The 27470-nt window shown below is 48.9% G+C and overlaps 1 protein-coding gene across 1 annotated transcript in view; it reads left to right on the top strand.

Moving 5' to 3' along the window:
* Positions 1-593: 593 nt before the first annotated feature.
* PLA2G4E (phospholipase A2 group IVE) overlaps positions 594-27470 on the top strand; it is a 62153-nt gene continuing 35276 nt past the window's right edge. Inside the window, exon 1 of the mRNA XM_025390531.1 lies at positions 594-776. Coding sequence (XP_025246316.1) covers positions 594-776 — 183 coding nt within the window. The remainder of the gene's footprint in view (positions 777-27470) is intronic.

Here is a 27470-nt window from a genome sequence, read left to right as displayed (position 1 = left end):
CCCGTGGCCCTGCCATCAGCTCTGAACACAAGGCTAGGTATTTATTTTCAGGGGTTACAATAGAGATATGGGGATAACAAACAAGTGACTTCACCTACCCAGGAAAATGAGGCTCCTTCAGGGGCCTGGATGGCCTCAGCCATTTCACCCCCGGCCCTCTCTCCCTCCCTCTCCCACTGACATATTGAGTTTCGCACTTTAAAAATAGCTTTGCAGCACTAAGAAGCTTTCTCTGAGCCTGGATCCCAGCCCTGAAATGCAGGCATCCCTTGACGGAGAACTGCCCTATGTGAGTGCAATGCTAGCTCCCTGCTTGTCTTTCAGGCAGCACAAGAAATTTCTCTCCACAAAATAGGCCCAGATTGTTTGAAATATTTGCAGAGATAGACATGGGGCTCCTTTAGTTAAGCCCTGGCTTCCTTCAGGTCCTTAATAATTCATCCTGGCTTAGCTTCAGGAGGAGTCTGATGGCATTGCTTCCCTTTCGCACAAAACTCCCTTGAAATTCCCCCAGGAGGCTCCAACAACACCTCACTTTAAGGACCAGTCTCAGCTCCACACAGCCTGTCCTGAGCCCCAGAGAGGAGGCTGGGATGAGTTTCCAGGCCTCAGAAGGCTTTCCTGGGCTGGGAACTAATGTGTTTGTCCCACAGAGCCCACAAAGGGATGAAGAAGGCAGCAGGTCAGGAAGAAGTTTCAGTGAGTTCGAGGATACGCAGGACCTGGACACTCCTGGTCTCCCACCTTTCTGTCCCATGGCTCCTTGGGGCTCTCAGGTATGTCTGTGTTCCTGGGACGGGGCTCTGGCCACTTAAATTTTTACCCTCACTTTCGTGACTGGAAATAAGATCACCTGCATTGCTGGAGAGTTAAGAGGTTGTGGTTTTGTTAATTTCTTTCTCTCTGGAGGAGTCCTTTTACCCCGCTGCCATCACCTGTCTGTCCTTACCTCCCTCTGTGCTCAAAAGAACTGTTAACAACAGTGGTGAGCTTTTATCAAGTGCATTCCATGCACCTGCCACTGCTAGGCAGGAATCAGTATCTGCATTTGATGAAGAAACTGCAGCACAGACAGGTCAAGGAACTTGCCCAAGGCCACATAGCTAGTTTCATGGGCACCTGAGATGGAAGATATTTGTCAATACGATGTTGAGAAGAGTGAACAAGACTGTGCATGGGAAGCACCCGGCAGAGTGCCTGTCACCTAGGCGCTCAAACCGTGCAGTCTAGCATAGTGGCCTAGCAGGGTCATGAGTGTAATTCCATGCAACTCAGAGAGAGTTGGAGGAAACATATAGATCTGGCTTACCTCGCAAACCCCACCTATGAGTCAATACGTAATTCCCATCTGGTAAGTTGAGTGGGCTACAGAAATCAAACTGCATCTGAAGGTAATTATCAGGTGATCCAGGTCTGCCTCGTGCAGTTTCTCCTCCGGGCAGGCGTGTGAGCTTCCCGGAGGCTCCCAGTGATTTGGGGAGGTGACAGCATTCCTGTGCCCCTCTGGCTGCTATGGTCTTAGCGGTGGCACCAGACTGAGCTCTGCAGGGAGTGAGCCTCGCTTCCTCCTGCCAGCCGAGGCCTGGCTCAAAGGGAGCACTGGCCAACGTCCCCTCGCCTCCTATGGACCCCTCTGGTCTCTGCCTCCTTCTCTCTGGTCCCTGGCCTGGAGGGTCCATCTTGAGCCCCAACCACGGGGTCCCCTTGTCTGGATCCAGAAGGTCCTGCTTCATACCTGCCACAGCGTCCACCACACAGGTAACTGAGGGCTGCTTGGGGATGACCCCGTCATGCAAACAGCATTCCATCCTCCATATTGGGGGAGTGTGTCCCCCGGCATTCGCGTGTTGGAAACTTAATCCCCAGTGCGACAGTGTTGAGAGGTGCGATCTTTAGGAGGGGATTTGGTCACGAGGCTGCTGCCCACATGGATGAATTCGTGTCGTTATCATGGAAGTGAGTATAACTGAGAGGGTGAGATTGTTATAAAAGTGAGTTTGGCCTCCATCCCTTAACCCAGGTGGACTGGAGGCTCGGGCCTCTGCCGGTGACACTTCCCAGAGTCACATGTGAAGAGGGGTCAAGAGCCCCACCCCAGAGTTTCCCTCGACATCTCTGCCCCACACCATCCCACCCTTCCCAAAAAGCTCAGCTTCTGCAGTCTCCCAGTCTCCGGTGAGCAGGTGCTTCTCCCCTTCCTCTTCCTGACTCTGCCTCCGTTCTAGAAGTCTCTGTGTCTTATCGGCCGGGCCTGCTGTTGATACGCTGGAGGGGGATGGGAACTGGGGCGAGCTCCCTCCCCTGCTGCCTTGCTAACGAGGTCAATGGCCTACCCTTGCCTGCCCTGGCATCTTCGGCCTCCTGACTCACATCTGGAAGTGGCAGCTGAAAGGTTTTGGGAGCAATGAAAACATAATGGCTTAATGTTTGTGAAACTGTTGGCCTCATTCAAGTCGTTAAGAGCACGGGCTCTGGAGTTACACTAGGTTTGATCCCTTGCTCTGTCATTCGTCAGCCCTGTAACCTGAGACCAGCTCCTCAGCCTCTTCCAACTTCAGTTTCTCCCTCTATGGGGAAAATGAAGTGCGGAGTCAACCACGTGCTTAGCACAGTGCCTGAGGCATAGAAAGCTGGAGCAACGTGGCTCGCTGTCATTGTTACCATCATGGCTTTGCCGTGATTTCTCCCCTCTGCCCCGTCATCCCCATGCCCGTCACAGTGCACACATGAGGCTGTACCCGTGGCCCCCTGGTCTTTCTCCAGCTGCTTGAGGGGAGAGCAGAAAAGCCCACATGACTGGGACACAGACGGCCACAAAAAGACTTTGGATTTAATTTTAATATTTTAATTCTGATATGTGTAAAGTAATTTCTAAAAATGTTTGGAAAACATAAAGGGCCAATCCACTGTAATCCCATTAACCCCGTACGGTAACTATAGTCACATGTTGCTTAGCAACAGGGACATGTTCTGAGAAATGCATCATTAGGCGATTTCGCCATTTTGCAAACATCACAGAGTGTGTGCACACAAACCTAGCTAGCATAGCTCACTACACACCTAGGTTATATGGTGTAGCCTTTTGCTCCTGGGCTGCTAACCTGTACCGCCTGTTACTGTACTGAACACTGTAGGCAATTGTAACACAATAAGTATTTGTATACCTAAATGTATCTAAATATAGAAAGGCTACCATAAAAATAGGGTATTCTGATCTTACAGGACCACCATCATATATGTGGTCCGTTGTTAACCAAACCATCATTATGCAGTGCATAACGATATGGCATAATGTTTATACCGTATCTATGCCCGGGAGGGGGGTTAGCCTAAAATTATAGTCATGAATATTTTATATCCTGCTACCTAAACTTCGTATGATTTTAGTCGCTAAATAATATTCTATGGTGCATATGTAAGCACCAACATTTATTAGGATTTTTATGATGAAATGTCAGAGTTTTTATAGGTGTTTTATTTTTGCAAATTTCCATGGAATTTCTCAGAGACAGGTCAGTTGGTCATTCCCCGAGACCTCTGTGAAATATCTGAACGTGATAAAAAGAGTCACCACCAGCTCTGCAAGAGGGTGTGTATATGTGTATGAAAGGGGGGCATGTGGGCTTGGGGAATGTGTGCACACTGGGTAACAGTGGAATCTTCAATTACCTACGTGGCAGATTTTAAGGGAACTGCAAGGACCCGCCGCTGTGGACTGAACATGTCCCCCAGCGTTTACGTGTTGGAAACTTAATCCCCAGTGCAACAGTGTTGAGAGGTGGGACATTTGGGAGGGGATTCGGTCATGAGGCCACTGCTCGCATGGATGAATTCATGTCATTATCATGGGAGTAAGTCACTGAGAGAGTGGGATGGTTATAAAAGTGAGTTCGGCACCCTGTTGCTCTCTTGTGCTCTCTTGACCTTCTCCCCTGCACCATGGGATGACACAGCAAGAAGACCCTTGCCAGATGTGGACCCTTTGACCTCGGACTTCCCAGCCTCTGGAGCTATAAGAAATAATCTCTGTTCTTGGTCAGGTGCTGTGGGTCACACCCATTATCCCAGCATTTTGAGAGGCCAAGACAGGATCATCACTTGAGGTCAGGAGTTCAGCCTGGTCAACATAGTGACTGACACTCCATCTCTACCTGCCAAAAACTTTTTTTTTGAGACGGAGTCTCGCTCTGTCGCCCAGGCTGGAGTGCAGTGGTGTGATCTTGGCTCACTGCAAGCTCCGCCTCCCGGGTTCACGCCATTCTCCTGTCTCAGCCTCCTGAGTAGCTGGGACTACAGGCGCTTGCCACCACACCCAGCTAATTTTTTGTATTTTTAGTAGAGACAGGGTTTCATCGTGTTAGCCAGGATGGTCTCCATCTCCTGACCTCGTGATTCGCCCGCCTTGGCCTCCCAAAGGGCTGGGATTACAGGCGTGAGCCACTGCGCCCGGCCCCAAAAACATATTTTAAAGAAATAGATTTCTGTTCTTTATAAATTGCCCAGTCTCAGATATTCTGTTACAGCAGCACAAAATGGACTGAGACACTCACCAGTCTTCAAATAGCTCCTTGTCTGCCCTCCATTTTGGTCCTTGAAGGGTTCCCTCCAGGACCACCCCTATGGATCAGGCCTTCATGTTTTCTGGGGCCAGTTGGAGGCTCCCATTACTGAGTAGCATATTGTCATCCAGTAACCCTAAAGCAAATATCAGCTTATCAGATTACCTTTGAATCACCGCATCTCCTGCCCTGTGGAGGAGTTACCATCTCCTGCCCTATATTCTTAGATAACTTCTCATGTGGCTTGTCACACCCCCTCAAGAAGACCCGGGACTACATCCAAAGCATTTTTTCATTCATTGAACAAATATTTACTGAGCTCCCACTATGCACCTAGTATTGTTCTAGGAGTGGGAGAGAGAGAGCACTGAGCAGGTCAGACAAGATCCAGCTCTCATGAAACTTACATTTCAATAGGGGAGACAGTAAATAAATATCTGAGTATTCCTGATATTGGTGCTATTAGGACAAAATGTGACAGCGAGTGACAGGCAGCAGGGAGGGGACATCAGAAGAGGGTGACATTTGCACTAAGATCCGAATGATGAGAAGATTGATGGCAAATATTCCAGAAAGAGCATATTCTAAGTGCAAAGGCCCTGAGGCGGACACAAGGTTGGCCTTTTCTAGAAACAGGGAGAAAACCAGGGTGACTGGAGAGCAGAGAGCAGGGGAAGCGAGGAAGGAAGCAGTGGGAGGTGAAGTCAGGTGCCTTATGCTGGGCCGGGTGCTGCAGAAAGCAGCTTTGATTTTGTTCCAAAACACAGGGGAGCCCGTGGAGGGCTTTCGTCTGAGGACTGGCTTATCTGTTTTATGTTTTACCTGCATCACTTTGTCTGGTCTGTGGAGCGTGGATTGCCTGGGGGCAGAGGGAAAGTGCGGCCGAGTGAGGAGGCATTTGCTGTGGCCCAGAGAGAAACGGGGGTGGTTTGATTGGGGTGGTAGCAGTGGACAGTAGGAGTGAATGGATTCTGGGTTTCTGGAGGTAGAATTTACAGGACTTGCAAATAGACTGGATACGGAATGAGGAATCATACATGCCTAGTGGGTTTTTGCCTTAATAACCGAGAGATGCCCCTCACTCAGCTAGGACAGAAATGGGTTGGGGTGGAGGGGTCTGGGTGCCTCTGTCTTCGGCATTTTACACTTGAGATTCACATCTGAGCAGAGGTGTCAGGTGGGCCGTTGAAAATACAAGTCTGGAACACAGGAGACAGGTTGAGGAGGAAATCTGTTTGAAATCATAAAGCAGAATGGAGAAGGTTTTGAAGCCATGGGGCTGGATGACATGTCCAAAGGATAAAGAGACAGAAGCAAAGGGGAAGAAGTCTGTGCTCTCCCATTTTCCACCTTTCAGATGCCAGCAAGGACGAAGAGCCATCAGAGTAGATGGAAAGCAGCAGCCACTGAGGCTGGAAGGAACCAATGAGAAAGTGGTGTCCTGGGAGCCAAGAGACTTTTTCCATAAACGTCCCATCCCGTTATCTTTCTGAGCACAGAGCAGGTGGTCAGCAAATACTCTCAGAAAGCGCAAGTTCTGCAGCGGCTTGTTCGTGCCTTCTCATCCCCCAGCCCTGCCATGGAGTGCCAGTGCTGCCTGGGTGGCTGGCTGCTGGCCTGGGAACCTAACAGCTCCCTCCTATCTCTTGTATCTCTCGGGAGGCAGAGGCCTCCGCCCACGCCGGGGGCCCCACCTCACCCCACCCTCCTGGTTTCACACTGTTGGCCCCCAGCTCATGCCCTTCCCTCCCAGCAGGGCTCGCCCTACTCTGTGCCACCCACGTGGAGTGAGGCAAGCTCATTCCTACTTCTTTCCCCAGTTCTGCTGCCTCCTGTCCTAGAGGCTCTCCCTTCCCCAGCTGCCACCTTTCCAAACCTTGCCTCTAACTCAAGGCTCAGCCTCCTGAGACTCCCCACCGGCCTCCACGTGGGCTCTTGACAGCCTCCCCTTCAAGACCAGCCGTGTGTACCACACCTTCACCTGCCGGGTCACTGAAGCCCACTGGATGCCCCTCATATCTAATCTATCACCGTGCCGTGTACGTTCTGCTCAGAAATATCCCTCGAGTTCACCACTGCTTCCGTCTCTGCCCCCTACCCTGGCCCAAGTGACCATTTATTTCCCATCTGAGCCACTAAAACACATCTTCCTGCCCCGGTCCTGCCCAATTCTGTCCCCACCCAGCAGCCAGTTGACCTCATTCACATCACTTCCCTGCTTAATACCCTTCGGTGGCATCCGATTTCTTAAGATAAAACCCCAAATCCTGACCATGGCTTCCAAGGCCTCTCTGACCTCATCACTCCATCCTCACCATGCCCCAGACACAGGTGCTCAGTTCCTGAACACGCCAGCCTTTTCCACCCCTCAGCGCCTTGCACTGCTCTACCTTCAGCCTGGGGGACTCTCCCCGCAGCCTGCATATAGCTAACCTCAATTTTCCTACAGGCTTCAGCTTCAAGGTTGCTTCCTCTGGGAGGTCATCCCTGACTTCTCCCCAAATCAGAATCTGTTCCTGTCTTTCATAGCACCCTGTTATTTTCCTTCCTGATACTTCTCACAGTTGATGGTTAGACATTGTTTTCTTTCAAAGCTACTTCACTAGAAGCTTCCCAAGAGCAGGCACCACGTTGATTCTGATACTCGGAACCTGTAGCATGGTGCCTGGCATTTAGGAGGTGCTAAAGTCTCCGTCGTCAGTGAACAAAGCTGTCACTGACCTCTCCAGCCCATGCCAACCTTGAGGCTCTTTGCTTTCCAAGTTCACTTACAGTTAGTTCTTTCCAATTTATTTGTCCTGTAGCAAAAAGAATAACAGCAACCATGACAATTTATTTTTTTATTTTTTTTTTGAGACGGAGTCTCGCTCTGTCACCCAGGCTGGAGTGCAGTGGCACCATCTTGGCTCACTGCAAGCTCCGCCTCCCGGGTTCACGCCATTCTCCTGCCTCAGCCTCCCCAGCAGCTGGGACTACAGGTGCCCGCCACCATGCCTGGCTAATTTTTTGTATTTTTAGTAGAGACGGGATTTCACCGTGTTAGCCAGGATGGTCTCGATCTCCTGACCTCGTGATCTGCCTGTCTCGGCCTCCCAAAGTGCTGGGATTACAGGCCTGAGCCACCACACCCGGCCGACAATTTATTAAGGTTTATGACATGCCAGATTGTGCCAGATGTGTATATACAGTGTTTATGTCTATATGATATATAATCTTTACAACAATCCTGTGAAATCAGTACTATTAACCTCATTTTACAGATGGGGAAAGCGAGAAGTGAGTTTCAGAGAGAGACAGTCATTGCTGAATACTGCCCCAGTAAGTGCCAGAGCCAAGATACTCACTCGGGTCTCTCTAACTCCAGATCTCCTGCTCTTTCCTCTACATTTGTCTTGTGGGTCTTGCCTGTGAACTTCTGTTGTTGTTGTAAGCTTTTTCCACTGGCCTCTTTGGTTTGTGGTTGGGGTTTTTTGTATCCTCCACCACATGCTCCCTAAATACCTACCATTTGTGAAGGTGTGTCCATCAGCAGGTGAGAGCCACCCAGGACAAGAGACTCTGTGTTCGCATCAGACTTGCCCCATGAGATGAGTTCCAGGGCTAGTTCTGAGAAAGGCCGAGTGGATGGCCACCCACAGGTCCTGACTTGCGGGTGCCCAGAGGCCTGCCTTCCTCACATGTTTCCCTCACTAGGCCAGGCTGGCCCTTCCTTGTTCCCTCCTCCCTGCCTCATAAAGTTCCCACCATCAGAGCCACTTACTTCTTAGGCAACAAAGGTGGGCCTGGCCTCCGGAAGTTCTCTCCCCCGTGCTTCCAGCAGCTGAAGGAGTGAGCAAGCTGTCCTCTGAATCTGGGGCATGGTGGGATAGAGAGAAACAGACTCTCAAAACTGGAACAGGTCATCAGGTTTCTCGAGCCACTCCCGCTTGCCCAGTGTAGGAATCTCCTCCGTACCTTCCAGGAAGGGACTCCTTGCATAATTCTAAGAATGGAAGCTTATTACCTTCCAAATGACTAAGTTCTTTCTTACACCAAGGTCAAATCTACCTACTCAGGAAGGCCCTATTTCCACCATCAGGTCAGGCACGATATCAGTCTAACCCTTTTTGGTGCTTGACAGCCCTTTTCATACCTGAAGTTGCCTTCCATGCTCTATAGTTTCAAGCCCCTGCCGGCCTGGGATCCAGTATCTGCTCCAGTCACATTTTCAGTGAGCCACAACTCTGCCCCCTTCCTTGCCCAATGAGTGGATATTTCACCCAAGGCAAAGAGAAGGATCTGGCTGGTGGACAGATGGCCAGCTGCTTGGTAGAAGGAAGAAAGGGCTTCCCAGCTCTTGAGAAAAAAATTCCTTCCCTGGGTGGGTTTGCCTGACCCCATGCTCAAACAAGACCTCCTGCTACTCCCAGAGGATGGCCATGGGAGAAGGTACTTTTAACAGAGTTGACATATGTAAATATCTGGTATAGTGGCCTGGGACATGGTAGGCGTGAAGTAAATGTTAGCTTTCTTTCCCTGTCTCTAAATGCAGTTTTTGCTTTATTTAAAGAGCAACTTTATTTAGAATAAGCAACTTTATTTATAATAATGTTCTTTTTACAAAATTGTTTTTCTGATTATAAATATGTAATATATATTCAGTACAGACATTAGAAAATTTGAAAAATGTAATAAAATAAACATTCTCAATAACATCATCCAGAAATAACTTCCTGAACCCTTAATACTTCCTTCCAGCTTTTTTATAGGCATATATATAAATAGAAATAAATTTTTCTTTATATATATGTATATTGATATAGGTAAAATTAAGCTTGTAATATAAAACTTGTCATTTCTACAAAACAGTGAATAGTGATAACTTTTCTCTGCTATTAAAAACTAGGTTTTTGAAAATGGCTGCATAACATAGCATCATATCATCTAGGTTGTTTCCAATTTCTGATGCTATGACCGTTTGGGGTATGCTATGAACACCCAAAAGCCTAGAAAATATGTCATTGATACACAAATTACAATGATTCCTCTCCCCTCCTTGTCAAGTTGGCAGAGAAGTCAAGATTTTTCTCCAAATAGCCCAGAGAATTCCCATGGCCATTGTCCCCGTCCATGAGTCAGACACCCCTCATTTGTCTGCTGACTGGAAACTTCACAAAAGACTCTCTGCTGACTTGTCCAGGCTAAAGAATGCATCTGCCCTGTCAGGAGCAATGGGGAGGGTCCGTCAGCAAAGGGACCTGGCGACCAAGTATCTCTCGATAATGGTACAGCTCTGTCCCTCCACACACACACAGAGCCAGTTCCCCACAAAGAGACTCATGGTAGCAAAGTGAATAAGCATGAAAGAGTTTCAGTATTATTTCTGTGCCTTAGGTTCTGATAAGCTAAACCCTAATACTGAGTGCAGGACACTGGTCTAAACTTCCCTCTTTAGGGCACATTCCCTCTCTGGAACTCCCAGTGCCCTTCTTTGTCATCTGACCTCAACGGGTCTCTTGGGGAGGTCTCTTTACTTCATCATATACACTGCAATAACTTGAATCCTCAATGAGGAGTCCAAGTCCCAACCTCTTTCCCCGTCCCCAGGAGGCTCCTCTGCTCCTATGTAAATTTATGGATGCAACTTGATTCATAAGGGAGGGTGCTGCCCAGTTCCACTTGCCAGTATCCAACACCTAGATGCCATGGATACATTGGTGGGTGCGAGTGGAGTGGAGGCACTGCTATTTCCATCCATCAACAACTTTTTTTTTTTTCCTTTTATCCATCAACCACTGCTAAGCCCTATCCCTCGTTAAACCAAACAGGCAAATAACAACAACAAAATTTAAAATATTATGGGAATAATACCAAATCAAATATCTTTGAGGATTTGAACAAGTGTTTGTATACAATAAATTCCTGGAAATACAGTTGCTGAGTCAAAGGCAGTGCAAAGTTTGCATATTCATAAGATTACCAAATGGCCCTCCAAAAAATTTGCTCTAATCTGCATCCTATCACCAACATTTTACTGACTCTTCCTCACACCCTCACCAACACTACGTCTTATCAATTTTTTATCCTTGCCAATCTGATAAATGAAACGTGGTATCTGTTTGTTGTTTTAATTTAGTCTTTAAATTATTAGCAATGATCTTTTATATAGACTTATTGCATAGCCCATTGATTCCCAACCTTTACTGAACTTTAGAATCATCAGAGGAGCTTCTAAAATTTCCAGTGCCCAAGTTATATACCATACCAATTACATCAGAGTATCTGGGAGTCAGGCAACAATACATATTTTCAAAGATCTCCAGATGACTCCAGTGTTCAGCAAAGTTCTGGAACTGCTGACATACACATTACTACCATGAATTGCCTGTTTGTATCTTTTGTCAGTTTTTATGTTGTTTGCGTTTTAGTATTTATGTGAAAGAGATTTTAGTTTTTTGGGAAAATTAACCATCATAAGTTTAGTAAATAATTTTTACAAATTAGTCTTGTATTACTGTGTATGTGTTTTGACATAGAGAAACTTAATAGCTGAAAACTGTATGGTCAGAATTATCCATTTGTTTTCCTTTATTGCATCTCAATTTCATATCTTGCTTTCTTACTAATAATGATAAAACAATACCAGTACATCTGGAATTTATTTTAGTACAAGGAGATATGGAACCAGCTTATTTTTCCCCAAATGACAAAATGATTATTTTTTTCAGAAAACTTATTTTTTCAACATAATTTATCAAATAACCTGTCCTTCCCCTATTAATTTGCAAAGTTGTCATTTGTACACGTAAATGTTCTGTATGCACTTGGATTTGTTTCTGGATGCTCTAGGCCTTAAATACTGTAACGTGTGTGTGTGTGTGTGTGTGTGTGTGTGTTTTAAAGTTTTGTAGAATGGTGGAGGGGGTCTCACTATGTTGCCCAAACCGGTCTTGAACTCCTGGCCTCAAGCAATCCTCCCACCTCGGCCTGCCAAAGTGCTGGGATTACAGGCAGAAGCTGCCACAACTGGCCAAATACTGTAGCTTTAAAATACATTTACTAGATAGAATTAGTTTTCTCTCCTTAATTTTATCTGTTTTATAAATTCACTGAACATTTTTTCATTTTCATTTTTCTGCATATATTTTACAACTTTTGGTTAAGTTCCCCCAAAACTTCTGGTTGGAAATTTAATTGGTTATTGTACTAAATAAATAGATCAATTTAGGAAGAATTGATCATTTTATTTTCCCATTTAAGAACAATGTATGTATCTTAATTTTTTAAGCTGTTTTATGTCTCTTAGGAGAGTTTTATAGCTTTCTACATAGTGTCTGTGAATTTCTTATTTATTTTTCCTTAGGCTTATTTATTTTATTTTTCATTGCTATTTTGTATGTGATCTTGTTTTCTTCTGTGGCTATGATTTTTATGGAAAAATTAATATTTTTTACTTATTTATCTTTATAATCCAGTCTTCTTATATCCTGAATTCAAGTATACATATATATACATGCATAGCCAAATTCAAGTATTCATATATATATACACACACACACACACATATGTATATATGTATACTTGGTTCTATTTGGAGATATTCATTCTATTCTGTTGATCAGTCTGTTAATCAGTATACCAGTATCACACCATTAACAAAAGTATTTTTTCATGTTGGTACATTCTCTTTAGAGTTTTAGAGTTCTCTTTCCAAGACTACATAGAATTCAGTCATAGAAATATGCAATCATTTACTAATATTTCTTTTTTTTTTTTTTTTTTGAGACGGAATCTCTCTCTGTCGCCTGGGCTGGAGTGCAGTGGCCGGATCTCACTGCAAGCTCCGCCTCCCGGGTTCCCGCCATTCTCCTGCCTCAGCCTCCCGAGTAGCTGGGACTACAGGCGCCCGGCACCTCGCCCGGCTAGTTTTTTGTATTTTTTAGTAGAGACGGGGTTTCACGGTGTTCGCCAGGATGGTCTCGATCTCCTGACCTCGTGATCCGCCCGTCTCGGCCTCCCAAAGTGCTGGGATTACAGGCTTGAGCCACCGCGCCCGGCCTATTTACTAATATTTCTACCAATATTGAGCATATAAGTGATTTTCAATTCTTCACCATCAAAAATTTTAAATGAAATTTTTGAACAAGTAGCATTTGTATTCCTGGTTGTGAGTTTCCAAGAGTGTAATTACTTGGGCATAAATAGTCTTGTAGCTTTGGAAAACTGCTGTATTTTCGTAAGTGTTGATGGTGCTTAGATTAGACTATGGTAAGAGAGGTTAAGAGGCTTGCAGGCAGTGGGTGGGGGCAGTGGGTGGAGTCCATGAAGAGTTGGTCCCAAGAATATGGGTTAGTGAAAGTAAAAGATCTTGAAAAGATGCCCAAGATCCCTAATAATAAGGAAAATGCCTATGAAAACCACAATGAGATATAATTTTATATCTACTGGATTAGCAAAACTCAAAAAGTCAGATGATACCCCATGGTGTAGCCCAATGGGAACTAGTGTTGGAACTGTGAATCAGTAACAATTACTTTGGAGAATGCTTTGGTAGTATCTAGTAAAATTGGTGATAATATCCCTCATAACCCAGCAATTTATTTCCTAGGAATATAGACACTAAAGAAACATGACGTGTACAAGAACGCGCACAGTAGCATTGTACTCCCTGCCCCCACACTGCTTTCAAGCCTTTTATCCTCCCTTACCATAGTCAATTCTTTTTTTTTTTTTTTTTTTTTATTTTGAGACGGAGTCTCGCTCTGTCGCCCAGGCTGGAGTGCAGTGGCCGGATCTCAGCTCACTGCAAGCTCCACCTCCCGGGTTTACGCCATTCTCCTGCCTCAGCCTCCCGAGCAGCTGGGACTACAGGCGCCTGCCACCACGCCCGGCTAGTTTTTTGTATTTTTTAATAGAGACGGGGTTTCACCGGGTTAGCCAGGATGGTCTCGATCTCCTGACCTCGTGATCCACCCATCTCGGCCTCCCAAAGTGCTGGGATTACAGGCTTGAGCCACCGCGCCCGGCCTACCATAGTCAATTCTAAGAAAGCTCACAGCACTAGTACTGGTCCGTGGGCCAGACAGCAGGAGGTGAGCAGCAGGCTGGTGAGCATTAGCGCCCAAGCTCTGCCTCCTGTCAGATCAGCAATGCCATTAGATCCCCATAGGAGTGCAAACCCTATTGTGAACTACCTAGGTCGCACGCTCCTTAAGAGAATCTAATGCCTGATGATCTGTCACTCTCTCCCATCAATCCCAAATGGGACCATTTAGCTGCAGGAAAACAAGCTCAGGGTTCCCACTGATAGGACATTATGGTGAGGTGTAGATTTTATATATTACAGTGTGATAATAATAGAAATAAAGTGTACAATACATGTAACGCACTTAAATCATCCCTGCCCCCACCATCCATTGAAAAATTGTCTTCCACAAAACCAGTCCCTGGTGCCAAAACGGTTGGGGACCACTGATCTAAGATATATCAATACCTTAGATATTACACATCGGAATATTACACATTATAATTTTTTAAAAAGTATTTCTTATTTCAGAGATTTTAAAATGGGAAAAAATATGTACCTTAGAATTGATGAAATACAGTAACAGCAAAAACTTAGTGTTATGGGATCTTTGGGGTGTCACTTTTCTGGCCAGAAACCTGTGGCTAGTGGCACCTTTGCCCGAGTTTTGCTTGGGTCCGCTGGGTTCGTTCTGCCCACTCAGCCTGGCAGGCTGCACTCAGCTCACACTACCAGCCTGGATCCCACACCTGCCAAGGGAGACTGCATGGAGCAGCAATGGGTGGATGAGCAAGCGTGGAGTCTGGCTACATGCCAGCTGCTGCAGTGAGGTGGGCAGCTCCAGGTGCACCTCAAGCAGCTTCCACAGCTGGCTCTGGGGAATGCAGTGGTACCCAGAAGCTTGGAGATGCCAGGAACCACAGGGCCCCGAAGAGGGAGTCAGAGACCTGGCTCCGTGTGCTCCCACGTCTGGGTTCCCTGAAGGGCCGCAGCTCTTCTCTCCTTCTCTTCACCCACAACGAAGTGAGCAAGGGGCATGTTTCAGCCCTGTTTGTGTTATAGTTCCTTTAGCCCCGCCATTGGACAGGTACCAAGTTCTCATCCTGTGACCAGAAAGAATGAGGTACACAGACAAGTGCGGGGTGAGCAAGAAGATGAGGAGCTTTATCGAGCAATAGAACAGCTCAGAGGAGACCTGCAGTAGGTAGCTCCTTTTCCAGCCAGGGTGTCCCTACCAGTGTTCAACTCCTAGCAGAGAGGAGGCCCTAGAGTGGGAAGCTCCCCTCAGCAGCTGGTCATCCTGATGACTGCCCTGCTCTGGCTGAGCCGTGCTTTCAGGGGAGGAAATGCACGCACATGGGTCCATGGGCAGCCATGGGTGAGCCTGGAAAAGGTACCACAAGTTCCCACTCTGGTCTGCAGGACTGGCAGCCTGGCCTGAAGGTAGGGCCTCTCCAGGGACCCACCCCCTTCTGCCTAGGAGCCTGCCTCCTGCTGCCACCTATGGTGCCCAGGCTGCTGGTACCAAGGGGCACCTACAGGCCAGCACGGAGCTGCCCTAAGCCCCCCACCCCCCACCCCTTGGCTTCATCCCCCACCGCATGCTCATTGGCACCCAAAGTCTGGAGGGGGCTGAAGCGGCAGAGGGCTGGCATATCTGCACTGCCCCAAATATGTGCACCCCCGGCCAGGCTGCACAGCACCCGGCTCGGCCACATGGTGCTCCGAGATCGGAACCGGCGCTGACAGCGGGGAGAAGCCAGGCAACGGGAGCAGGCACTTCCAAGCCTGCAAGGCCGGGAGGGCGGTGGTACTACCCGGGCCCCCAAGAGCACACAGAGGCCCAGGTCCACAGCCCAAACTTGGGCTGTTGCCTGCTCCCGGCTCCCGCCAGCTCCGTGGAGCATGCAGCCCCATCCGCCCCTCCTTCGCAGCCTGGGGTAGGGGCTCCCGGTACTGGCTGGGCCCCGGCCCGTGTCCAGGGCAGGGGCGACATGGCTACGAGCTCCCTCCTATTGCCCTGGCACCCAGGGGCGGTCCAGGGTGGAGTGGATGGCAGGCCCTGGCCCAGCCTTTGGGAGTGTCAGGCTTGGCGGTCACCCAGATGCAGGGTGGACCTGGGAATGCGCCCCTAAGCAGCGCCGCGCAGAGCCTCCTTCCGAGGCACAGGAACCCGGCATCCTCGGCGGGTGGGAGCAATGGCTGCCCCGCTGGCTGGTCCCCAAAGCGGGCACCGCTCCCACTTTCAGCCCTGGGCCCCAGAAGCGCGTCCGCAGTTCCGCCTCCCCCGGCCGCCCGCTCGCTGTGCAAGAGCAGCAGCGCTCCACGCCCAGTTCCGCCTCAGGACCGCGCTCTTCCCAATCGCGCTGCACCCCAGCTGCGCTGCTCCTCCGTGAGTGGGCGACCTGGCCCAGCCCCATCGCCGCGGCCCCCAGGGCGGTGGGCTGCAGAGGAGACTGTCGGCCTCCTCCCCGCACCCTCCCTGCTGCGGCCGGTGATGGCAGCGGCTGCTCCAGACGGTCCGCCGCTGCCGTCATAAGGAACAGCTTATATGTCTATCACACAAAAACGTAAGTTGTGGAATAGGTCACAACTGTGAAAATGAATGAACCAGATCTATTCCTACCAGTATAGGTGAATCTTACAAGCCTAATGTAGAGTGGAGAAAAAAACATGTTAATAGCAGAATGGATATTTGAATGTTATCTAGCTTATACAAAGTTTAAAAACCTGTGAAATAATACCAAGTCTAGCTCAGGAATACACACATAGGTAGAGAAAGATTAAAGAAATGCCTGGGAGTGATAGACATGAATTCAGGTTGCTTTTTAAAAGTATTAAGCAATATTTATGATACACAAAATGTATAGAGAATAATGAAATGAATACCCATGACTCCACTGTCCAGCTTAAAAAAACTCACATTGGTGACAGAGTCAAAGGCCCCAGTGTGCCCCTTACCCAATCACTTCCCCTCTCTCTCTTCCTAGGGATAGTTTTTAACCTTTGGTTAAAAAATTAACCTGAAGCCCAAGTGCTGAGTTCATTTGCAAATTCTTATCCTGACTTGCATATGACATGATTTCCATTTCCTGTGGCTGATTAACCACATCCCCTGGGCCTGCCCCATCCTGTCTGCCTTTCCCTTCCTTCAACTCATCCTTACTTGCTGGGAGACCATGGTTGACTCTCCCATCCCCAGCAGGGGAACAAGGGTGAGTCCCCACTCTCTAGCCCCTAGGCATGGACAATAACCAACGCTCTTTATCTGTCCCAGTTTACAGGTGTTGAAATGCAATGTTTCAGGTGCTGGTTGCTCCTCCCATGACTGGGAGAGGCTTTCCCTGTGCAGGGGATGTCACCAAGGCAGTAAGGTATGTGAGTGGTGGGTGGATGTATGACAGCGCTGACTTCGAGTGAAGGACAAATGAGAGATCGGAGCAAATCCTGGAAATGAGGCGAGAAGAATGGGAAGATGAGAGAAGAAACTTGGAAGATTTCTTCCCCCATGATTCCCAGAAGAGGGCTCCTGAAGGCAAACGCTCAGACATGTGCCTCCCACCCTAGGTGTGCCCTAGAGGAGCATATGCCCTAGTTTAAAGGCACAAGGGACTCAGTTCAGGGGACAGTGAAAGGCACGGCCCCTGTGATCCCCTGCACAGAACCCTCCTGCAGATGTGGCAGCCAGGCGGATCAGGAGTCTGTGTGGAGTTCTGTTCCGCTGCAAGTGGCAGAGTGACTAAAGCTGAATTCAAATAAGTTTAAGCAAATAAAAAACCTTTATTGTCTCATGTAACTGGGAAGTCCAAGGGGCATATAGGCTTCAGGCATAGCTAGATCTAGCAGTTCAGATCATGTCCTCAGAATTTTGTCTTCTTCTCTCCTTCTCTCAACTTTTTAAGGCTGAGTCCTTCCACATGGTGACAGAGATGGTGACTAATAACTCAAAGCTGACCTCTTCCTCTCTCTTTCCCAACATTCATATAATCCTTAAAAGGAGGAGGTAGAAGAGGAGGAGGCAGAGGAGGAGATTTCATTGTTCCTGAACCAATCACTGAGTCTAAGAGGATGAGAATGAGACTGGCCAGACTGGTCGGGGCCCACCTTTGAGAAAGGAGGATGATTCCCTGATGACAGCTGCATAAGATCCCAAAGGCAAACAGTGCTCTCTTATCAGAGAAAGGGGAAAGGGACTCTAGGGGTCATGAGTCCACTATACCAGCATCCCACATGCAGACACAGTCAACCCTTAACCTCAGGACTGGCTTATGTACTCAGAATCAGCACATACAGATTTTCTTCATATTCTCCAAAATAAAATCAGAAACTAATCAAATTATTTTGCCTCGAATGATTACAAAGCCTAGGAGTACTCTGGGTCTGGCCTACCAGGTATGTCTCTACTTCCAAAAATACTTTCAAGAGAAATTAGAAATAAGTGATCTGATCATCCCAGTGTGCCTGGAACTTTCCAGTTTTAGCACTAAAAGGCCTGAGTCCCAGGAAACCCTTTAGTCTTGGACAAACCAGGATGTTTGATTACTTTCAAATGAGTCTTTGGTTATTGTTTGCGGCAGACGGTTCCTGAGGGCTACAAGGCAGGTACTACAGGGGGTCAGGTCTGTGCTCTTGGAGCCCAGAGTCCTTCCCTCTGAATTTCTACATCACCAGAAAAAGGACATGAACTCCTCACTCCCACTCCACCCAGTCCCTACACATACATGTGCACAGAGGGAAGCAGCAGCTGAGAGAGGTGAAGTGTTATTTGCACCTTGGCAAGGGGTCTCTGCCGTGCCTCCAGCTCCCCTACACAGGACAGGAGGCCTGAGCCCAGCCCCACCAGGGCCCACTCCACCCGGGGCCGGGGGCTGCTTTACAGGCTGTGGGGAGGCAGCAGGGAGAGGGTTCCACGTGGTGTCTCCTGTCCCTCTCCTTCTCCTCACAGACCAGAGGACCCTCTTCTGTCTTTGATGCTTGGTCATCCATGTGTTCAGCCTCACCCAGGCGCTGCCTAGATGACAGAAATCAGGACTGCAGAGTCACCCCAAAGGACCTGCCCCTCCCACCCCACCCACCCAGGATGTCCTTTGCCCCAGTGCCTCCTCCAGGTGCCTGGCATCTCACCATGCTGGCCCTGGAGCCCACCAGTCACCAACCAGAGTACAGAGGCTGGGGAGGGCCCCTCCCAGAAGCCCTCACGGTGTCACAGGGGCCAGCTCAGCCACTCCTCTATTTCCTCAGTGCAAATTCTTTAACTCAAACCTTAAAACCAACTACATGGCACTGAAAAGATCCTCCGAGTATTTTGCCTTTACTGGCCACAAGACTTGCACTCATTCTTGTCTGGCAGGGCAAGCAGGGCTGAGGCTCATCGGGACAGCCAGAAACGGGGCTCCAGGACCACATGGCCAGCACCACAGGGCTGCTGACTTTAATCCATCTCCGTGCAACTGGAATTTATTCCCCAGCAAGAGCTCAGGGGCTTTCTTCTTCCTAAAGGTCAAGGCAAGAACTCATCAGCGTCCCCTCCCAAGTACTCTCACACAACACACACAGTCACACAACATATTCACACAGCACACTCATACAACACACACTCAGACACGCTCACAGCATACTCACATACATACCTGTTCTCACACTCACACACTTCTCACACACACACACGCAGTGGGGAGGAGTGGGGGAGTCCCTGCCCTGGATCCTGCGAAGGACAGGCCACAGGTTCTGTTTTCACATAACCCAAATGCCCTCCCCAGAAGATCTCGGTCCCCTCATTAAATATCAGCCTATTTTCAGTTACTTAAAGCTCTTTCCTGGCTGTGTTCCTCCTTTCTAACATCAAACACAATTTTTAATCTGTGTTTTCCCACAAATCTCGCACCTTATTCTCTCTCTGTGCCCAAGCATGGTATAGCCTCACCGGGCAGCAAGGAACAAGCCAGACCCCAGAAATCAGCAGTGAGAAAGGCCTCTGAGGTCAATTGGTTGGATGGTCCACACCACGGCTGCCTCTCAGACTCACCTGAGACGGTGAAAATATACAGAGGTCTCCCCACCCGGTGTTCTGCCCATCCCCACACTGCCCTCCTAAATGCAAATGGACATTGACCTAAAGTCAGTAGGGAGCCGAGGCCCTCTTCAGCTGTGCTGTCCTCATCAAACCCAGGATGTGATCTGAAGGCATCTCCTGCTCATGTCCCTCCCAGGGCTGACACCGTCCCTTCTGCCTCCCCTTCCCTGTGGGGTGGTGGGCAGGGACCCTTGACTCCAGGGTTTGAACCAAATGGAGCCCATGGGGAATTATTTTTCTCCGTTAGAACTTAGCTAGAACCCAATTCAGTCAAAACATAGAGCACCAGTGAATGGCATAGTATATTAGTCCATCATGCATTGTATAAAGGAATATCTGAGACGAGGTAATTTACAAAGAAAAGAGGTTCTGCAGGCTGTACAAGCATGACACCAGCATCTGCTTGGCTTCTGGTGAGCCCTCAGGAAGCTTTTACTCATGGCAGAAGGCTGACAGGGAGCAAGCATGTTGGGTGGCAAGAGAGGAAGCAAGGAGGTGTTGGGAGGGCAAGTCTTTTTTAACAACTAGATCTCACTTGAACTCAGAGCGAGAACTCACTCATTACCACCAGAAGGCACGAAGCCATTCATGAGAAATCCATCCTGTGACCCAAATACCTCCCACTAGGCCCCACTTCCAACATTGGGGATCACGTATCAACATGAGATTTGGAGGAGACAAACATCCAAATGATATCAGGTAGACTCGAACCATCTGACATGGTTCTTAAGACAGTGGAACTAGGAGAAACCCAGCCTTGCTAAATTACTGCAGGGCTGAACTTGCCAGAAGGCCTCCCCTTCCCTCTCCCTGTGAAGTCTGGGAGTCTCCCAGAGGTGCCCTGGCTCAGGAGCTGATGTCAAGAAGCTTGGCAGAGTCTAGTTATGGGTGCTTGGTCAGCCAGCCTTGGACCAAGCAAATGTGAGGGCTGCCTGTTACAACCACCCCTATGTGGGAGAACCCAGGAGCCTGGCAGGAGAGAACTGTGGGATGGAGGAGGGAAAAGGGAAGCCAATGGGAGAAAGAGGAGGATGAAGGGAGAGGAAGAGAGGAAAATGAGAGGAGGAAAAATGGGAAAGTGCCAAAGAGAGGAGGCTCTGTGCAGGAGGCTGGGATTTTCAGAGGAGCCCAGATATGCCATCACTCTGTAAAAACATCAATCAGACCCAGCCATTTCATGTCTGGAGATTTAGCCACAAGAAATGAAAACATATATTTATGCAGAAACCTGTGTGCAAATGTTTACAGCAGCTTTATTTATGATTGCTAAGCATGAAGGGAAGGAGCTTTGTGGCTGTGTGCGGTGGCTCATACCTGTAATCCCAGCACTTTGGGAGGAAGAGGTGGGTGGATTTCTTGAGCCCAGAAGTTCAAGACCAGCCTGGGCAACATAGTGAGACCCCGACTCTACCAATTTTTTTTTTAGTTAACTAGACATAGTGGCAAATGCCAGTGGTCCCAGCTACTCGGGAGGCTGAGGTGAGAGGATCACTGGAGCCACGGAGGTCAAGGCTGCAGTGAGCCCTGATTGTGCCACTTACTCCAGCCTGGGTAACAGAACAACACTCTCTCTCAAAAAGAAGAAAGAAAAGAAAGAATTTTGCCCTTCAGCTGATGAATGGATAAATTGTAATAATTTTACAATGGAATACTACACAGCAATGAAAAAGTAAACTCTTGTTACACACAAAAACCTGGACAAATCTCAAAAGCCTTATGCTAAATGAAAGGGGCCACACACAAAAGAGCAAACACTGCATGATTCCATTTATGTGAAATTCCAGAAAAGACGCACCTAATCTACAGCAACAGGAGGCAAATGAGTGGTTACTTGGGCCGAGGGGGAAGCGGAAGGCTGTGAGACCACCTCAACACAGATGGAGCAGGACTCTGATCTGGCTTAACGGGGGGCGCCCAGAGGCAAAGTGAAGAAATGAATGAAGCTTGCCACCTGGCCTCCCACCATCTCCCTCTCACACAGGCCCTGCTCCAAATTTCTCCTCCTCCTCCACAAACGTGCAGATTTCTCTTTCCTGAGCTCTATCCCGTCGGGGCCCAGAGTGATAATTGGAGAGCCTGATACAAAGCGTGCCCTGCTCTGGGAGCCTATAGTGTATTTGGAGAAAACTAAACCTGGTGGCCATTCCTTGCAGATAAAGAGGGAGAGGCATTGATCTGGGGCCTTTTGCAGGCTACCACTTGCTCCAGGAGCCCCATGATGGCTGATGAAGGTCTTCCAGCTCACCCTAACCGCACAGTGCTGAGGGTCACTTGCTCTACTGTAGAAGCAGGATTTGCTCTCCTTCTTAAACTCTCTCTGCTCAGAAGCCTTCCATGAGTACCACTGCCACCTGAAGAAAGATTGTGATTCTTTCACTCCATAGCCATGAATCTCCTTAATCCCCTTCTCCAACCTTCATTCCTTTACTCATGCCACCTCACCTGAGAAAAATGTCCTCTCCCCTCCTCTTCATCTGTCAGGCCCATACCCTTCCTTCTTCAAGGACAAGTTCAAATTCTTCCTCCTCCAGGCCCTCTTCTGACCTCCCCAGCCCTGAGTGGCCAAGCTCTCTGAGCAGCTGCTTTTTACCTCTCTTCTCGTATATGACATGATTGTCCTGAGACTGTTTGTGTGACCTTCCTGTCTCACCCCACTTAGATTGGGAGGTCCTTGGGGCAGCGACGATGTCTTTGTATCCCTGATGTTACTGTACTGTGGATCTCTTACAGTAAATCAGCCATGTGCCAGTCATGTGCTAAGTTCTTTATCTCATTTATTCTGGACAACCATCCCATTTATTTATCCCATCCCATAAAACTGCTATGCTTCCCGCTTTACAGATGGAGAAACTCAGGCTTAGAGGGATAACCTTACCCAAGTCTATATGCAGTTTATATGTAACAGAATGAAGGTACAAACCCAGGTCTATTAAAGTCTAGACTGCTATACCACGCTCAGTCTTGAGACAATGACGATGTCATCCTCCTCAAAGTGATGGGTGACAAGGAGTAAACTCAGTGTGCAGAAGGCTCTTGGCACCTCACTGTGTGAGCAAGAGAGTCCAGAGCAGGGAACTGAAGCCTGGCATGTAGCTGAAACCAGAGGCCACAAGTTTTAATCACAGGAACTTCATGAAATGAGAAATATTGAACTGTGGATACAAGTGCTTTGAGAATGAAAAGGGCCAGTCACGGTAGCTCATGCTTGTAATCCCAGTACTCTGGGACGCTGAGGCGGACAGATTGCTTGAGCCCAGGTGTTTGAGACTGGCCTGGGCAACACAGCAAAACCCCGTGTCTACAAAAAAAAAAAAATACAAAAATTAGCTGGGCGTAGTGACGTGTGTGCCTGTAATCCCAGTTACTCAGGAGGCTACAGTGGGAGAATCACGCTTGAGCTTGGGAAGCAGAGGTTGCAATGAGCTGAGATTGCACCACTGCATTCCAGTCTGGGCAACAGAGTGAGACTCCATCTCAAAAAAAAAAAAAAGGAAAAGAAAAAATAAACGCGCTAAGCTGGCCTTTAATATTTTGTAAAGACAAAGCAAGGCAGAAAATACTCATGAGCCAGGTACGTTGATGACGCTAAGAATATAAACATTACCTACACTGGGTTGAAGGCCCTTTCTTGTACTGCTTGTACTTTGTTATCTTGTTATCATGAAATAGAGTTATATCGAGTTTGTGGGCCAGAAGTTCTGGGACATCTCAACATATTAACTTCCATGGTTGATTTTTTTAATCTCCTCTTACCCACAGAAGCTATAAGGCTTGTTTTACTTTATGTCATGAAAATTATATTCCTCATTGTACATTTGTTGTAGGAAATTGGATTTTATTTATCAAGGAACATAGGCACACAGAAGAAGCCTTTTAAAAGGACAGTGCAGGCTGGGCACGGTGGCTCACGCCTGTAATCCCAGCACTTTGGGAGGCTGAGGTGTGTGGATCACCCGAGGTCGGGAGTTTGACACCAGCCTGGCCCACGTGGTGAAACCCCTTCTCTACAAAAAATACAGAAATTAGCCAAATAGGAGGCCTTGAGGAATGCCCTGGTGTTTGGGGCTCAGCCTGGGCCCTATTTGATTGGGAAGAGTGGAGGAGTGGAAGGGATGGGGAGACAGATGGGACCCATGGCTTTCAGGACAGTGTAGTGCTATGGGTTGAGTTGCCACAGAAGCTCCTGGACTTAGCTTGTATGGCCTATTCTGGCCTATCTCTCCCTTAACTTCCCACCCTACTTCCCCTGTCCCAGATGGTTCACATCTCACCTCCTAATTGACCCCTTGTTTCAACATCAATCATCCTTGCCTTCTTAAAGTTCAGCTGTCCTGCTCAAAAACCATCAATAGCCCCCTACTGCTTAGAGACTAAGTCCAAATGTAAAGTATGACCTTTTAGGGTCATGATTATGGGACCCCAATCTAGTATGGAATGAAGGGTGACCTCTGAACGCAGGGCAGACTGGATCAATACCAGTCCATGGCCTGTTCGGAACCGGGCCACACAGCAGGTGGTGAGTGGTGGGCGAGTGAGTGACGCTTCATTTGTATTTACAGCCACTCTCCATCACCTGTATTACCACCTGAACCCCATCTCCTCTCAGATCAACAGTGGCATTAGATTCTCACAGGAGCACAAACCCTATTGTGAAGTGCATACTCAAGGGATCTAGGTTGCACATTCCTTATGAAAATCTAATGCCTGATGATCTGTCACTCTCTCCCATCACCCCCAGATAGGACCATCTAGTTGCAGGAAAACAAGCTCAGGGTTCCCACTGATTCTACATTATGGTGAGTTGCATAATTATTTCATTATATATGACAATGTGATAATAATAGAAATAAAGTCCACAATGAATATAAGGCACTTGAATCATCCCAAAACCATCTCCTGCCCACCCATGGAAAAGTTGACTTCCCTGAAACCAGTCCCTGGCACTAAAAAAGGTTGGGGACTACTGCTGTAAACCATGGATCTTCACAAATGTGAAGGATTGTTATTGATCCTTTCTAAGATGTCCCCTGTCACCATAGGGAAACTTGGATCTCTGAGCCTCTGAGGGGTTGGATGCATCTGGCTCTCCAGCCACACTGTCAGCAACTTCAAGCTTGGGATTTCCTCTCTTAGTAGGATGTATACAGCAGATGCTTACTAGGTAAATGAACTAAATTGAATTTGTGGAGTTTGCTGAGGGATATGGTGCTGAGTCTCCATCCTTGACAGAGGAGGGGAGGGCAGGGCAGGAAGGAAGCCGTGAGAGCAGCAGGCTAAGGCCTCTCCACTTTCTGGAGGGCCAGGCACGTGAAGAGATCCCACAGGTACCTCCAACCGGGTTCCATCCCTGCATTCAGGCCCAGTCTGTCCCATGTTCAGATCTCATCCTAATTTCAAAAAAGCGCTTCTATCTATGGGCCAGAAAAGCCGGTTGTGGGGCCCCAGGCAATAGCTCAGGCAGGAAACTCCCAGTGTACACAGTCAGGCAGCAGAGCAGGCAAAGCTGCCCTTGTCAGGCCCCTCAGTGAGCCACCAGGCTAGAGATAGGAATCATCTGGGAGGGGCAGGAGCATCCTTCAGGCTGTCCTGAGACCAGGCAGGGGCTGGACACGCCCTCTCTCCACCTGGCCTCCCAGGAGGGAGGACAGGGGGTGGTTGCCCCAGACCCTCTTTTCATGAAATATTGGGCAATTATTTTCTTTCTTCACCCTCTAACTTTGGGAGCCCTGACCCTAGTCTCTTTGGGAGTTGTGGCCAGGGACCCCATGAAGGGACCCCATGGGCTTGGTATCCATGAAACTGAAGTGGAGTTGGGAGCGACGGTCCCATCCTCCTAGAGGGGCATCTATGAGCCATGACCTCTACAAGCTGAAGAGATAGAGCTTTCCCAAATTATGGCAGGCTAGTCCTACAGTCGTGCGGGTCCAGTGTCCTCTTCTTGCCACCCACTGTGTCCTCGAAGGCCTGGTCATTCTGAGTGGCTGGGGGCTACGGACTGCTGACCCCAAGGCCCAGAGCCCTGCAGGTCCCTGTATTTCTATGACCTGAAGACCTGTGATTTCCTTGATATGAAGAGATCTAGGCCCAAGCACCGTATCTGTCTACCCACTCAAACCACTCCCAGAGCAATCCCAGCCACTGCCAAGCTGTGGCCAGGAGGGTGGAGCTCTGAGTCAGAGTATAAGTTACTGATCTTGCCACCCAGCTGGAGAGCTGCCGTGATGCTCCTGAGGCAGATGCCCGCCTGGGTCTCCCACTCCCTGCCAGACCCATGCCAAGCAGAAGATGGCAGGCCCTCGGCCACCTGTGCCTTGAAGGTGAGGGAGGGGTGCTCAGTGGCTGCGGCCAGAGGCTGAGGGCTAGGGAGGCATGGCCAGGAAGTGAGGGGCAGGGGTAGGGAGCTGGAGGCAGGAGATGAGGCTCAGGGAGGGCTGGTAGGCACTGGACATCCCAGGGACCTGGGTTCGGGCAGCCTCATCCTAAAACCTGGGGGAAGTGGTTTAGCCCAGCTGGGGTCAGGGCTCCTGCATGGGTGGCCCAGCTGAGAGTACCCTCAAGCTTTTTAAGGCACCATGAAGTGGCTTGGGGCCATCCTGGGGCCAGGCTAGCACCCAGGGTAGACAGTATGCCAGGGGGATTCACATTTGGCCTGCCCTAATGGCAAGCAGGTATTAACCCTGCAAACATCCTAAGCTCCTATGCTGTGCGAGAGTATGGTGTAGTGTATGGTGAGAATTGGTGGCATTGTCAATCTGTTGCCATCAGCTGCCCACCTGGGTTTATAGTCAAGGTTCCTGGGTCTATCCAACTCCTCACAGCCTCACAGGGAGACCTCTGGGTTCATGGATCAGGTTGCCAGGGCTCTAGACCAACCCTGCCTCTGTTTCCCCATCTAGGCAATAGGGAGATGGCCTCAATGCTTCAATCTGCCATAGGGGCAGATTGAAGGGGCTGATCAGTCTGAAGGGGGCAGTGAAGGATCATTAGTTGGCTCCTCGAAGGCAGCACTTCTTCCTCATTCCCCTCCCCAGGGCCTCCTCCTCAGCTCAAATTAAATCGTCGAATGACATGGGTGATACCCTGAAAGTGCTTTGTCTCTTGGTGGGGCAGATGGAGACCCTGTTCAGTCTCCAAGGAGCCCAAGGCAGGGAGCTCCGTGCTGGGTGGTGGCCGGTGCCCCCGCTGCCCAGCCAGGTGGACACAGCCTCCTGGGGTGTGCCCTGGTTTCCCTGCAGCACTTGGGTGGCTGGAAGGGCCTCTGGCCAGCCATTGTTCCTGCCAAACTTTTTGAGCCTCCAAGAGCTTGGGCCAGGAGAGATCTTCCACAGAGGTGACAGAGCTTACCTCCAAGGGGGCAGTGAAGCAGCTGAGAGCCCAAGGCCCCAAGTGTGGCTTCATGAGCCTCTCCATGAGCTGCATCTGTCCCTGCGGGATTTCTTGCCCTGACCACTCAACTAGCCTGGTGATAAAAAGGAAAACAGCAGTAGTAGCTCCTCCCAGGTGACACTTAGTCTGGGATGTTGCTCAGAGTGGCTGGGACATGTATTAGGGTCCCATGATGTCCCCTCCCAATGATCTCCTTAAAGGAGGGCCCACATGTTCTGGAAGACAGCACCTGGCTGGTCTAAGCTCTGACACAGGTGTTGCAAGGAACTGAAGGGTACACCTAGCTCTCTAGGGAGGAGGAGGTGGCATCACCCTGCCTGGCCTGACCTGAGAAGCCCTGGGGAGGGAGTTCCTGCAGGCTCCCCAGGAGCCATCTTCCCCTCTCTCCAGGCTCCCCAGACTTCATGGGATGGTTTGCTGAGGGTATGTCTGACCCAGGGATGGGCAT

Source organism: Theropithecus gelada, chromosome 7a, assembly GCF_003255815.1.
Source record: "Theropithecus gelada isolate Dixy chromosome 7a, Tgel_1.0, whole genome shotgun sequence".
In the NCBI taxonomy this organism is placed as follows: Eukaryota; Metazoa; Chordata; class Mammalia; order Primates; family Cercopithecidae; genus Theropithecus; species Theropithecus gelada.
The sequence above is the reverse complement of the archived record's forward strand: the minus strand, read 5'-3'. Positions and strand labels throughout refer to the sequence as shown.